Source organism: Theropithecus gelada, chromosome 16, assembly GCF_003255815.1.
Source record: "Theropithecus gelada isolate Dixy chromosome 16, Tgel_1.0, whole genome shotgun sequence".
Taxonomy (NCBI): domain Eukaryota; kingdom Metazoa; phylum Chordata; class Mammalia; order Primates; family Cercopithecidae; genus Theropithecus; species Theropithecus gelada.
The window spans coordinates 74,371,606-74,387,214 of record NC_037684.1 but is presented as its reverse complement, the minus strand read 5'-3'; the positions used below and the strand labels follow the sequence as shown (position 1 = coordinate 74,387,214).

General features: G+C 47.5%; 1 protein-coding gene across 16 annotated transcripts in view; it reads left to right on the top strand.

The window, feature by feature from the left end:
- PRPSAP2 (phosphoribosyl pyrophosphate synthetase associated protein 2) overlaps positions 1 to 2,898 on the top strand; it is a 78,690-nt gene extending 75,792 nt beyond the window's left edge. For all 16 annotated transcript variants that reach the window (XM_025362196.1, XM_025362187.1, XM_025362189.1 and 13 more), the window contains 2 exons: positions 150 to 296; positions 2,167 to 2,898. In XM_025362196.1, coding sequence (XP_025217981.1) covers positions 150 to 296; positions 2,167 to 2,325 — 306 coding nt within the window. In that variant the 3' untranslated portion in view covers positions 2,326 to 2,898. The remainder of the gene's footprint in view (positions 1 to 149; positions 297 to 2,166) is intronic.
- Positions 2,899 to 15,609: the final 12,711 nt, after the last annotated feature.

Below are 15,609 nucleotides of genomic sequence, written 5' to 3'. Positions count from 1 at the left end.
GGGACGTGGGGCTGTGCTGTCTGCACAAGGCCAAATGGAAGAGCAGATTTTTCGCAATAAATGTAGGCAGACCCTTTTTTTCCCCTGGTTGTCTAACCTATTATTGTAGAAGTGCTCATATACATTCTTTTCCATCTGTGCTTTGACAGGATGACATCATTGATGACGTCGACAGCTTTCTTGCTGCAGCAGAGACCCTGAAGGAAAGAGGTGCATATAAGATCTTTGTGATGGCAACTCATGGCTTGTTGTCTTCTGACGCCCCCCGGCTGATTGAAGAGTCTGCCATTGATGAGGTAACAGGGTCTGGGTGTGTTCGTGAGGACAGCTGCCTGGGCTTCTGGCACATCATGATCTTTAGTTACAGAGAGTAGGGACAAGACTGAGATTGTGGTTAAGAAAGGAATCAAGGGCTGGGCATGGTGGTTTATGCCTGTAATCCCAGCACTTTGGGAGGCTGAGACAGGCGGATTACCTGAGGTCAGGAGCCGGAGACTAGCCAACAGGGGGAAATCCCCTCTCTACTAAAAATACAAAAATTAGCCTTGCATGGTGGCGGGCACCTGTAATCCCAGCTACTTGGGAGGCTGAGGCAAGAGAATCGCTTGAACCCAGGGGGCAGTGGCTGCAGTGAGCCGAGATTGTGCCACTGCACTCTAGCCTGGACAACAGAATGAGACTCTGTCTCAAAGTAAATAAATAAATAAATAAATAATAATAATAGTAATGTATACAACTCATTAGTTTTTAGAATGCTTGGAGTTAGGCCGGGCGCGGTGGCTCAAGCCTGTAATCCCAGCACTTTGGGAGGCCGAGACGGGTGGATCACGAGGTCAGGAGATCGAGACCATCCTGGCTAACACGGTGAAACCCCGTCTCTACTAAAAAATACAAAAAACTAGCCGGGCGAGGTGGCGGGCGCCTGTAATCCCAGCTACTCAGGAGGCTGAGGCAGGAGAATGGCGGGAACCCGGGAGGCGGAGCTTGCAGTGAGCTGAGATCCGGCCACAGCACTCCAGCCTGGGCGACAGAGCGAGACTCCGTCTCAAAAAAAAAAAAAAGAATGCTTGGAGTTGTGCAGTCATTACCATAGTTGATTTTAGAACATTTTCTTCTCCCTAGAGAGGAACACCATACCCATTAGCAGTCACTTCACATTTTCTCTCACTGCCATTAGTCCCTGGCAACCACTAATCTGCTTTCTGTCGCTCTAGATTTGCCTGTTCTGGACATTTCTTATCAATGAGATTACACAATGTGTGGTCTTTTGTGCTGGCTTCCTTCACTCAACATAATATTTTCAAGGTTCATCCATGTTGTAGCATGAATCAGTACTTCATTCCATTTTATGATCAAAGAATACTCTCTTACATGGATAGTCCACATTTTGTCTCTCTTTTCATATTTCATGTCGATAGAAATTTTTTCCGCTTTTTAACTTATGCATGGTGCTGCAGTAAACATTTGTGTACAGGTTTTTGTGTAGACATCTGTTTTCCCTTCTCTTGGATGCGTACCTAGGTTTAGTACTGCTGGGTCGTACAGTAACTTCATGTTGAAACTTTCAAGGAGCTGCCAGACTGTTTTTCAAAGCAGCCGCACCATTTTACATTCCTACAGCAGTGAGTGGGGGGTTCCAGTTTCTCTGCACGCCTCCAATACTTGTTATTATCTTTTTTTGCCATACCTGTCCTAGTGGGTGTGAGGTTATCAAATCTTAACCTAAGAAACACAGGCTGGGTGCAGTGGCTCACGCTTGTAATCCCAGCACTTTGGGAGGCTGAGGCGGGTGGATCACGAGGTCAGGAGATCGAGACCATCCTGGCGAACATGGTAAAACCCTGTCTCTACTCAAAACACAAAAAAATTAGCTGGGCATGGTGGCGGGCGCCTGTAGTCCCAGCTACTTGGGAGGCCGAGGCAGGAGAATGGCATGAACCTGGGAGGCGGAGCTTGCAGTGAGCCGAGATGGCGTCACCGCACTCCAGCCTGGGTGACAGAGCGAGACTCCATCTAAAAAAAAAATTGAAACATTGACTTGAGACATAGATCCACTGTTTTCCCGTCATAGCGAGCCTCAGATTTGAGAAGCTATCACATTTCCAGACTAAACCATGAAGCTACTTGGCTTTCTGATGCTCTGGTTTTTTTTCTCTTGCTTCACAGGTAGTGGTCACTAATACAATTCCACATGAAGTCCAGAAGCTCCAGTGCCCCAAGATTAAAACTGTGGATATCAGCATGATCCTTTCAGAGGCGATCCGTCGGATCCACAATGGGGAGTCCATGTCCTACCTTTTCAGAAACATAGGCTTAGATGACTGAACAGCTTTCCTTTAGGAAAACTCCCGAGGGCCAAACTGGAAACATAAGAGTGACTGCTTGGTGGGATAGATTTCACAGGAACCGTCATGTTTGTTCCTCCCTCTCCCCTGTAACCTCTCTTCTTGTTGATTCCTATGAAGATAGACCAACTTTTTATGTCGGTTTAGGTGTTCGTGAGTTTGGGGAGCCATTTTTATAAAAGAAAAACTTTATTCTCCTCTTTTGAAAAGGTAAGACCTTGTTTTAGTTTTAACTGTTTAAAAAATAACACTTGGAATAAGATTTGTAAGCTCACAAAGTCTTTTTCTGAAGTTGCTTGAGCCAAGTGCTTAAAAAGTTAATAAAATAAAATGATCTGTATGATACCTGCAGTTGAAAAGCCAAAAAGATTATACTGTCAAGTCCAGTAAATGACATTTTTAGAGATGCTTTTGTAGACAAGCATATGGAATATGTGATTGTATTTATTTTCCGCAACTAAAAAAGGAATAAAAACTTGTGTTTGTGTGTTTTTCTAAAACTTTGTGTTTTGGCAATCATTTTATAACTAAAATAAAATGAAAGCTGAATCTACACACTGTGAATGTTGAAATGTTTATCAGCTTGTTTTCTCTTCTGCAGCATTGTGCGGGGATGCAGTAGCCTCCCAGAGATGTGTAATATTCTCTGTTCTGACAATTTGTCCAAGGCCCTGAAAGTTCCCGACGTGTTGTCATTTGACTGAGGAGGGAGAGGAGTTGGAATCTCAGGATGCAAGGCCGCAGGCAGCAGGGGAACCAGTGAGCACCATCTGCCATTGGTCTTGGTGTGGCTTTGCCTCTCTTCCACGGCTGGCTGTTCTCTGTCATGCTCTAGGGAGATGAGATGCTGGGAGATGCGTCCCAAAGGGCAAGTGACATGACCCTTGTTGCTATCAAGGGTCTAAATATCATCTGTCTTTAGCGTTTAGGACCCTGAACTTCCCCACAGAGTCCATTGGACTCTCCTCCCCTGGAGCACTGGCAATGGGGTTTACACCCACCTGTCCTCCACTCAGCCTGACTTACGAAGGAAAATGTAGACTTGCTCATAAAAACTAATTTTTCTTCCTCCCCAAACACCTTAAACCTTTGCTTTCTGCTTTTCTTGTTAGAATCTGGAATAAAATAGTAGTTTATTTAGCACAAAATTAAGATCAGTCACCAGCCATGCTGGCCTTCCCTGTGCTCCACAGACAGCAGCGTGGCCCGTGGGCTTGCCCCAGTAGGCCAGGGCCTTGTTTGTGCAGAAGCACCAAGGGCTCTGCTTCTGGAAGCTGCCCAAGTATTCCATGGGCTCCTGCACCCCCAGCAGTGCCACCCTCACACCTAGTTTACTTCTGAGGAAACGGCTTTGGGAGAAAGGCGTTCTCTCCCCACGTTTTCAAATCCAGTTAATGATAGAGCTATTTACTTTGAAAAAGTGTCCTTGCTTTCTGTGAACCTGTTCCTAGAAATGAGGCCTCTCGATCTTCGGAATGAATTGGCTTAGGCCATGGGATGGGAGCTGGCGGCTTCTTTGCCAGGGCAGCTCTGTCCGTTGCAGGCTGGAGACCACCCAGTTTCTACATTTGGAAGAAGAGCTTTGGGAGCAAGGTGTCACCGCCCATGAGATTGGAGCCTGCCTGTGGTGCCGGGACCTCCCACTGTTGCTGTGAAATGAGCTGAAGAGGCTTCGGTAAGTCTCACAGCTCCAGCCTCTGCTGGGTTTGGGTTTGTTCCTACCTTCTGCTCTTTGGATGCTATCTAACCATTTGCTACTATAGATGACGGTTGAAGTCACCATGTGGTTTGGCTTTATAGCAAGTGACAGGCACTTCCTGAACAGCCATGGGGCGCCCCCTGGGGTGGCTGTGCTGACACAGTGGCCCTCCATGGTTTGGGAATGGCGGTGCCGCACTAGCAGGGAGGACGGGTTCTGCTCCGGGTTCCTTGGAGATGCAGTGGACTCTCAAGCTCCTTCAGTGAGAGGTTTCCTCCTGCCACTGTGTCCAGGGAACTTTGACCTCCGTGGTTTTTCCTGGCATGTCATCCTTCATGAAGAAAAGTCATAGAATAAAAAGAAATAGATTACTGTGTGAGTTACAATGTGCATAAGCCTCTAAAACATTATGCTAAGTGAAATTAACCTGACACAGAAGGTCATATATTGTGTGATTCCATTTATATAAAATGTCCAGAATAGCCAAATCCCTAAAAACAGAAAGCAGATATGTAGTTACCAGGGGATGAGTAGATAGACATGTAGCTGATGTAGTTATCCAGGGAAGTGGTCCCCAGCCTTTTTGGCACCAGGGGCTGGTTTTATGGAAGACAATTTTTCCACAGATTGGGACAACCGGTGGGGGATGGTTTGGGGATGAAACTGCTCCACGTCAGATCATCAGGCATTAGATTCTTATAAGGAGTGTGCAACCTGGATCCCTTGCATGCACAGTTCACAATAGGGTTCTCACTCCTATAAGAATCTAATGCTGTCACTGATCTGACAGGAGGTAGTGCTCAGGCAGTAATGCTGACTTGCCTGCCGCTCACCTCCTGCTGTGCGGCCCATGGTCCTGGGGTTTGGAGACCCCTGACCCAGGGGATATAGTGGGTTATAGGGAGAAACTTCTTTTTTTTTTTCTTTGAGATGGAGTTTTGCTCTGTTGCCCAGGCTGGAGTGCAGTGGTGTGATCTCAGCTCACTGTAACCTCTGCCTCCTGGGTTCAAGCAATTCTCCTGCTTCAGCCTCCCGAGTAACTGGGACGACAGGCGCATGCTACCACGCCTGGCTAATTTTTTATATTTTTAGTAGAGACAGGGTTTCACCATATTGGCCAGGCTGGTCTCAAACTCCTGACCTCGTGATCCGGCCACCTCGGTCTCCCAAAGTGCTGGGATTACAGGCGTGAGCCACCGCGCCTGGCCAGGGAGAAACTTCTTTTTTTTTTTTTTTTTTTTTTTTTTTTGNGGACTACAGGCGCCCACAACCGCGCCCGGCTAATTTTTTGTATTTTTAGTAGAGACGGGGTTTCACCGTGGTCTCGATCTCGTGAGCTTGTGATCCGCCTGCCTCGGCCTCCCAAAGTGCTGGGATTACAGGCGTGAGCCACCGCGCCCGGCCGGGAGAAACTTCTTAATGGGCACAGGATTTTCTCTTGGAGCGACAGAAATGTTTTGGAACTAGAGAGAGGTGGTGAGTGCACAACATTGTGAATGCACTAAATGCCACTAAATTATTCACTTTTTATTTTATTATTTATTTTTTGAGACAGGTACTCACTGTCACCCAGGTTGGAGTGCAGTGATGCAATCGCAGCTTACTGCAGCCTCCCAGGCTCAAGCGATCCTCCCTCCTCAGCCTCCCAGGAGGCTGGGATCACAGGCATGTGCCACCATACCCAGCTAAGTTTTGTATTTTTAGTAGAGACTGGGTTTTGTCATGTTGTCCAGGTTGGTCTCGAATTCCTGGGCTCAAGCGATCCTCCCGCCTCAGCTTCCCAAGGTGCTAGGATTACAGGTGGCAGCCACGGCACCTGACTAAATTATTCACTTTAAAATGTTAATTTTATGTTTTGTGAATTTCTTCTTAATAAATTTCAGTTCCACATGTAAAAAGCTTGGGAGTTGTGACTCCAAGCTAACAACAAGTAAAAAGCTCAACAAACTGAAAATTCAACGCTACTTAGTTAGATCCATAGGAGAAGTGAGGTCATAGGGCAAACCACTGCTGCCATAATCAAAGAGACAGAAATGCAAACACTGAGAACAATGTACAGAAGTCTTTTCAGGAGCCAGAGTCAGGAAACCTGAACTGTAGTTGACAAATTGTTAGAGGCTAGGTGAGAACAAGTCTGAGAGTTAAAAACTTCAGGAGGACCCCATCATATGGGGACCCCATACTTTTGTGAATTTTACCTTCTCGAGAAGAATCCCCTTGAGCTTCCAGCAGGGAGATGGAAATAGGAATCATTCTGAAAGCTTCAGAGCACTGTGCTCTTCTTGACAAACTCTGCCCTCGGGAGAAGCTAGTTAACCAGAGCCTAACATTCTGGGGTTTTATCAGAGCCTAACTGAACTAGGAGAAGGGTAAAACCTAATTCTAGCCAGCTCTAACTTTCCATGTGGGAGAAGAGAAATACTCAACTAAAGCTCACCCTAGCCAACCATGTGGGAGAAGGCTAGTATCCAATCCCAGCCCACTCTCGCCATCCTTTCCTACCTAAGGGTAGAGAAGAAAATCTGAGAAAAGCTCAGTGACATTCACAGTCCAGAGGCACCGGCTCACCAGAAAAGACTGAGACCTAATTGTAGGACCTCCTCCCACACCTCACCACCACATCACTAAAGGCATATTTGTAGCAGTCCCTTTTACCCAATGCATCACTTCCAGCCATCAAGAAAAAAATTACAGGGCATGTTAAAAAGCAAAGAACAGTTCAAAGAGACAGAGCAAGCATCAAACCAGACCTGGCACAAGGGATGCTGAAATTACCAGATACGGAATTTTTTTTTTTTTTTTTTTTTTTTTTGAGACAGAGTCTTACTCTGTGTCACCCAGGCTGGAGTGCAGTGGCATGATCTTGGCTCACTGCAACCTCTGCCTCCTGGGTTCAAATGATGCTTGTGCCTCAGCCTCCCGAGTAGGTGGGATTACAGGCGCATGCCAGTTAATGCCCAGTTAATTTTTGTATTTTTAGTAGAGATGGGTTTCACCAAGTTGCCCAGGCTGATCTTGAACTTCTGGCCTCATGTGATCTTCCCACCTCTGCCTCCCAAAGTGCTGGGATTACAGGCGTGAGTCACTGTGTCTGGCCAGACATGGAATTTTTTTTTTTTTTTTGAGACGGAGTCTTGCTCTGTCACCCAGCCTGAAGTGCAGTGGCATGATCTTGGCTCACTGTAGCATCCGCCTCCCAGGTTCAAGTGATTCTCCTGCCTCAGCTCCCTGAGTAGCTGGGAATATAAGCGTGCGACACCATGCTAGGCTAATTTTTGTATTTTTAGTAGAGACAGGTTTTGCCATGTTGGCCAAGCCGGTCTCGAATGCATGACCTCAGGTGATCTTCTGCCTGACTCAGCATCCCAAAGTGTTGGGATTACAGGCCTGAGCCACCATGCCCAGTCAAGGAATTTAAAACAACTATGATTAAAATGCCAAGGGTTCTCATTAAGCAGACAGCATGCAAGAACAGATGGGCAATGAAAGCAGAAAGGTAGAAATCTTAAGAACAATAAAAAAATGCTACAGATAAAAACACTAACAGAAATGAAGAATGCCTTTGATAGACCTAGTAGTAGTCTGAACATGACTGAGCAGAGAACCTCTGAGCGTTAGAATATATATATATATTTTTCTTTCGAGATGGAGTCTCACTCTGTCGCCCAGGCTGGACTGCAGTGGCGCGATCTCGGCTTACTGCAACCTCCACCTCCCAGGCTCGAGCAATTCTCGCACCTCAGCTTCCCAAGGAGCTGGGATTACAGACATGCACTATCATGCCCAGCTAATTTTTGTATTTTTAGTAGAGACGGGGTTTCTCCATGTTGGTCAGGCTAGTCTCGAACTCCCAACCTCAGGTGATCCACCCGCCTCGGCCTCCCAAAGTGCTGAGATTACAGGTGTGAGCCACAGCGCCTGGCCTCACTTTAGAATATCTTAATAGAAACCTCCAAAACTGAGAAGCAAAGAGAACAAAGACAAAAAAAAAAAAAAAAAAAGAATATGTGGAGCAATTACAAAAGGTGTAACATACATGTAAATGGGAATAGCAGAAGGAAAAGAGAGATAGGAAGAAAAGAAATATTACACTGCAAGTTTCCTCAAATCAATGTCAGACACCAAACCACAGATCCAAGAAGGTCAAAGAACACTGAGCAGGATAAATGACAAATGAAACAAAACAAAAACCCTGCACATTAAGTATGACATTTTCAAATTACAGGAAATCAAAGACAAAGGAAAAAATCCTGAAAGAAGTCAGAGGAAAAGAAAAAAATCTGAAAGAAGTCAGAGGAAAAGAAAAAAATCTGAAAGAAGTCAGAGGAAAAGAAAAAATCTGAAATAAGTCAGAGGAAAAAAGTATGTTACCTATAGAGAAGCAAAGACAAAAATGACATGTGACTCCTCAGAAATCATGCAAGAAGCAAAAGAGTGGAGTGAAATATTCGAGTGTTGAAAGAAAAACACTACCAACCTAGAATTCTGTACCCTGTGAAAATATCCTTCAAATGTGAATGAGAAATACTTCCTCGGACAAAGAAAAATTGAGATAATTTATTGCCAGTAGACCTGCCCTGTAATAAATAAATCCTTTTTTCTTCTTTTTTTCTTTCTTTCTTTTTTTTTAAATTTATTATTATTATTATTTTTTTTTTTTTTTGAGACAGAGTCACACTACTCTGTTGCCCAGGCTGGAGTGCAATGGCGCGATCTTGGCTCACTGCAGCTTCCACCTCCTGGACTCAAGCAAGGATCCTTCCACTTCAGCCTCCTGAATAGCTGAGACTACAGACACTTGCCACCATGCCTGGCTAATTTTTTTGTATTTTTTGTGGAGACAGGGTTTCTCCGTGTTGCCCAGGTTGGTCTCAAACTCCTGTCCTCAAGCAATCTACTCATCTTGGCCTCCCAAAGTGCTGGAATTATAGGTGTAAACCACCGTGCCTGGCCATAAATTCTTTTAAGGAAATAAGGAAAATAATATAGATCAGAAATTTGAATCTACACAAAGAAAGAAAGAACATCAAAGAAGGAGTAAATTCACATGACTTGAGCTTATACCTATGTCTTCTGCACAGATTAGGTAATGGAACACTAAACCTTTTTTTTTTTTTTTTTTAGACGGAGTCTGGCTCTGTCCCCCAGGCTGGAGTACAGTGGCACGATCTCAGCTGACTGCAAGCTTCATCTCCCGGGTTCACGCCATTCTCCTGCCTCAGCCTCCCGAGTAGCTGGGACAACAGGTGCCCGCCACCACGCCCAGCTAATTTTTTTAGAATGGTGTGAACCCGGGAGGTGGAGCTTGCAGTCAGCCGAGATGACGCCATTGCACTCCAGCCTGGGCAACAGAGTGAGACTCCGTCTCAAAAAACAAAAAAAAAATAGAACTTTAGGACAGGCATGGGGGTTCACACCTGTAATCTCAGGCTGAAGTGGGAGGATTATTTGAGCCTATGAGTTCGAGACCAGCCTGGACAACACAGGGAGACCCTGTCTCTATAAAAAATTTTAAAATTAGCCGGGCCTGGTGGTGTGCACCTGTAGTCTCAACTACTCTGGAGGCTGAGGTAGGAGGATTGCTTGAGCCCAGGAGGTGCAGGTTGCAGTGAGCTGAGATCACACCACTGCACTCCAGCCTGGGCAACAGAGCAGGACCCTGTCAAAACACCAAAACAACAACAACAACAAAGCAAAAAGCAAAAAAAAAAAACCAATAAGAAAACAATTTTAAAATGTGTGAAAGATCTTCTCAGACATACCATTGAATAAAATATAAAGATGGCGATAAGCATATGAGATGCTCGACATTACATGTCATCATGGAATTGCAAATTCAAACAACAGTGAGACACCACTGCAAGCCTATTAGAGTGGCCAAAATCCAGAACACTGACACCACCAAATGCTGGGGAGGATGTGGAGCAACAGGAACTCTCATTCACTGCTGGTGGGAATGCAAAATGGTATAGCTACTTTGTTGGGATTTTTTTTTTTTTTGAGACAGTGTCTCGCTCTGTAGCCCAGGCTGGAGTGCAGTGGTGCCATCTTGCTCACTGCTACCTCTGCCTCCTGGGTCCCGGTTCGAGCAATTCTCCTGCCTCAGGAGGCAGAAGTTGCAGTGAGTCGAGATCGTGCCACTGCACTCCTGCCTGGGTGGCAAAGTAAAACTCTGCCTGAAAAAAAAATATGTAAAAATGGACAATAACAAGTATTCATGAGAATGTGGAGAAACTGGGTGCCTTGCTGGTGGGAATGTAAAGTGGTGCAGCTCTTCTGGAAGACAGTTTGGCCAATCCTCAAAGTTTAACATAGAATTACCACACAAGCCAGCAATTCCACTCCTAAGTGTATGCCTAAAGGAATTGAAAGCAGGGCTTCTTCCAAAGTACCATTAGAAGTAAAAAAAAAAAATTCGGCTGGGCGAGGTGGCTCACACCTGTAATTCTAGCACCGTAGGAGGCTGGGGTGGTGGACCACTTGAGGCTAGGAGTTTAAGACCAGCCTGGCCAACCTGGCGAAACGCTGTCTCTACTCAAAATATAAAATTTAGCCTGTAATCCCAGCCACTTGGGAGTCTGAGGCATGGGAATCACCTGAGTCCGGGAGGTGGAGGTTGGTTGCTTTGAGGCGAGACTGTGCTCCTGCACTCCAGCGTAGGTGACAGAGTCAGATTCTGTCTCAAAAACAAAACAAAAGCAAATGTTTTTAATTTAAAAAAAAAATTTAAAAAGGAAGCAGGGTCTCCAAGAGATACTTTCACCCCAGTGTTCATAGCAACTTTATTCACAATACACAAAAGGTAGAAAAAACTCAGATATCCATGCAATCGATGAATGGATAAACGAACTATGGCATACACGTACAGTTGACAATTATTCAGTGAGAAGACAGAGCAAAGCGCCGACACACACTACAACATGGATGAACTGTGAAAACATCCTAAGCGAAAGCACCCAGACACAAAAGACCACGTATCGTGTGATTCCACTTACATAATATACCTGTTTCGGAAAAACTTCCAAACCGGGTTTTACCTTTGCTCTCACACTGCAACAAACGCAGAAGACTTTTGTGACCAAATGTGGGGATGTCTCCCCACCAATAAACAAGCAATCAATTCTGCAGCAGACACCAGCAAGGTGCCCTCCAATTCAATTCTAACACAACATACCCAGGGTGAGGGCTCAGTTCCCAAGGCTGACTCCTCCTTCCCACCAGTCCGGGCCTCTGGAACTTCTGATCCACAAGCTTCAAGTTGGGTAACCACAACCGCCTCTTTGGATTCAATTAATTTGCTAGAGCGGCTCACAGAACTCAGTGTAACACTTACTTAGGAGGCTTACTGGTTTATTGGGAAGGGTATTTTAAAGGATACAAAGATAGCCAGATGAAGAGATACACAGGGTGAGGTCTGTGTTTTAATTTAATTTAATGTAACTTAATTTAGGAGAGCACTGTTTTAATTTAATTTAATGTAACTTAATTTAGGAGAGCACTGTTTTAATTTAATTTAATGTAACTTAATTTAGGAGAGCTAAGTAATTAAACATGAGGCCAAAGTACATAAGAAAGTGGCAGTCTTTTATTGCAAATATGCACACACTCTCGGGCGAAGTTCTCTGGTCCTCAGGTTTGGGGGGCCAGGGAAGTCGCGCCGGCGCTCTCGGGTGATCTTCTCCGGTTCAAAAATGCGGGGGCCGAAGAAGTCACGGCGGCTCCTGCCAATGGCAGACTTTTATGCATTGGTACTGGAAGGGGGAGGGCAGTGGGCAGGATAAGGGCGTGATAGGGGCGTCTCCGTAGGCGTGGCCGGGTAAGTTTGGCTCTCTTCGGATTGACATCACCTGGCGCATGCTCGGTTGATCTGCATCTTCCTGGGGCGGGCTGCATTTTCCCGCGCGGGAATGTTGGTGAGGAAGAACTCGGAAGCAACATGGATTGTGCCTTCTTGTTCACCTTCCTCCATCTTGTCCTTTTTCCTTCACCCAAACAGTCTGGAAGGGTCCTGAGCACAGGAGCTTCTGTCCCTGCAGTTGGGGAGTGCCACCCTCCCAGCACTGGAGATGAGTTCTCCTTCACCTTCCTGCCTGCCTCCACGTGTTCAGCCATCTGGCAGCTCTCTGGACCTAGTCTTCTTGGGTTTTTCTGAAAGCTTCCTGAGATCAGCATTCCTTCCCCCAGGGTGTGGGGCAGGACCCACTCTGGAATGAGGATTGTATGACCTACAATTAGAAAGGCAGGGGAAGATTAGAGGCCGCCTTGGGGCAGGCGAGAGGAGGGCAGGAGAAGGTCAGAGAGATTCTGTTTCCTGAGGCCTGACATGCCAGATGTGATAACAATAGAATGTAGCAAGGGCTATGGAGTTGAGTCAGGAACCCTGGGTGGAAACCTATGTATATATACACCACCACAACACTAGAGAAGGCAACTCCTACATACCTGTGATACCACAACACCAGAGAAAGGCAAATCCACAAAGAGGGAAAGTAGACTGGTGGCTGCCAGAGGCTTGGGGAGGGGGAATGAAGAGTGATGCTTAATTGGTACAAGGTTTCATTGGAGGGGATGAAAAATGTTGGAATAGGCCGGGCGCGCTGGCTCATGCCTGTAATCCCAGCACTTTGGGAGGCTGAGGTGGGTGGGTCACCTGAGGTCAGGAGTTCAAGACCAGCCTGGCCAACACGGTGAAACCCTGTCTCTACTAAAAATACAAAAATTAGCCAGGCGTGGTGGTGCATGCCTGTAATTCCAGCTACTTGGGAGGCTGAGGCAGGAGAATTGATTGAACCCAGGAGGCGGAAGTTGCAGTGGGTCGAGATCATGCCATTGCACTCCAGCCTGGGTGACAGAGCAAGACTGCGTCTCGAAAAAATTAAATAAATAAAAAGAAAAATGTTGGAATAGGTAATGGCGATGTGTGCACAGCATTGTGAAGGTGCTGGAAGCCACAGACTTGTACACTTTAAAGGGGTTAAAATGACAGATGTTATGTTAAGTTCTCCCTCGATAATGATAAAAACATTATGTTAGTGTTCTCCCTCGATAATGATTAAAAAAAAAAAAAAAAAAGGAATAGGCGGGCCAGGCGCCGTGGCTCACGTCTGTAATCCCAGCACTTTGGGAGGCTGAGACAGGCAGATCACGAGGTCAGGAGATCGAGACCATCCTGGCTAACACGGTCTCTACTAAAAATACAAATAAAAAATTAGCTGGGCATGGTGGCGGGCGCCTGTAGTCCCAACTATTTGGGAGGCTGAGGCTGGAGAATGGTGTGAACCCGGGAGGTGGAGCTTGCAGTGAGCCCAGTGCAGTGCCACTGCACTCCAGCCTGGGCGACAGAGCAAGACAGAGCGAGACTTCGTCTCAAAAAAAAAAAAAAAAGAAAAGAGAAAGAAAAGAGGCTTCTGGGATTGAAGGGCCTCAGCGGCCCCAGCATCTGAAGATTCCTCAGTTCCCTGGGCTCCTTGGACCTCCTGCAGTGATGTGGTGAGGGGAGACCCTGTGTCGGTCACGGAGGAGCGGGGTGGCGGGGGGGGTGGGGGCAGATACTACTGTGTCATGTGGTGGCACAGCCACGAGCCCAGCAGGGCCAGGGAGGCCCAGAAGAGGGAGGAGCCAAGGAAGCCTTCACAGAGACAGTGATGTCTCAGTACCATCTTGAAGGATAAGTACCAGTTCACCAAGCAGACTGAGAGGTAGGGGGACTTGAGGACACCCAGGGAGGAACTGGGGGCAGCAGGAACTAGAGCTGGGTGGGGGCAGGGCCAGGTTCCAGGGCCCCTGGTGCCGAGCCCAAGGCCTTGCATTCAATCTCTGGAGCAGTAAAGGCCGTTGAAGGTAAGTTTGAAACAGGCGTGTCATGTCCAGGGTTAGGCTTTTAGGGTGTTCTGACATCCTGTGCGTGGTGGTCAGATTCAAAAGGATAAGACTGGAGGCCGGTGATCCGTCCCTCCCCGCCTGTGCTGGGCGCCTGGTCTGCATCGGTTCCGTTACCTCCCAGCAGCCCTTCCCGGCTGCCTTCACTTCCCTCCACTCTGCTGCTCTGCTGGCTGAGCTCCGGGTTCTCCCATCCAGGTGTCCACTTGACCACTCCCCTCGAGGGCCTGAGGCTGGACAGTCCAACCTCCATCACTGCCCGCCCAAACCCACCCTCTCCCCAGGCTCACTGGGCTTGGCTGGGACCCCAGGGGCTGAGGGGGGCGGTCATTCATTCCCACTGAATACCTGTCATGAGCCATGCTGGGTGTTAGAGTTTAATATTAAAAGGGCAGATTCAAGAGCTGGACAATTTGGGTTCAAAGTCCTCCTCTGTCTCTTAGTTGCTGTGTGACCTCGAGCAAGTTCCTCTCTTTCTCTGTGCCTCAGATTTTCCATCCTTCAAAGAGTTGGGAGATGGCCGGGCGCGGTGGCTCAAGCCTGTAATCCCAGCACTTTGGGAGGCCGAGACGGGCGGATCACGAGGTCAGGAGATCGAGACCATCCTGGCTGACATGGTGAAACCCCGTCTCTACTAAAAAATACAGAAAACTAGCCGGGCGAGGTGGCGGGCGCCTGTAGTCCCAGCTACTCGGGAAGCTGAGGCAGGAGAATGGCATGAACCCGGGAGGTGGAGCTTGCAGTGAGCTGAGATCTGGCCACTGCACTCCAGCCTGGGCGGCAGAGCAAGACTCCGTCTCAAAAAAAAAAAAAAAAAAAAAGAGTTGGGAGAGTTGAGGGTGGACCATGCGTGCACACATGGGACCGCTCAGTAGGTGTCCGTAACCGTGGTAAAGATGAGGCTGTGGGCTGGCCCCTGGGGTCCCAGCCGAGCCCACTGAGCTTTGGGAGGTGGGGGGTTGGATGGGGAGTGATGGAGGGTGGACTCTCAAACCTGAAGCCCTCAAGGGGAGTGGTCAAGAGGGTACCTGGATGTGAGAACGTGGTACTCGGCCAGCAGAGCAGCGGCGTGGAGGGAAGTGAAGGTCACCTGGAAGGGCTGCTGGGAGGTGACCAACCAACGCAGATGCAGGTGCCCAGGACAGGTGGGCAGGTGAGCATTCCGGAAATGGTTGTCCAGGACCCACCACCCTTCACAAAGCACCTGGCAACACTGTCCTTGAGCCTCCCTATCAGTGGCAGGAACCTGCCTGACCTGGCTGGTGAGGGGAGCCCAGGCAGGGTCGGGGACACCCCTGGGGGTCAGCTTGCTGGTCTAAACCAAGGCCAAGGTCAGAGGTCTTACAAAAAAGCCCAACCCACACCAGAGCGTAAAAAGTGATAACTTGGGCCAGACACAGTGGCTCACGCCTGTAATCCCAGCACTTTGGAAGGCTGCTTGAACCCAGGAGTTTGAGAACAGCCTGGGTAACATGGTGAGACCCTGTCTCTACAAAAAAACACAAAACTTTGCTGGCTATGGTGGTGCATGCTTGTGGTCCCAGCTACTTGGGGGGCTGAGGTAGGAGGATCGCTTGAGCCCAGGAGGCTGAGACTGTGATTGCACCACTGCACTCCAGCCTGAGCAATAGAGCCAGACCTTGTCTCAAAAAAAAAAAAAAAAAAAAAAAAGTGATAATTCTCCTT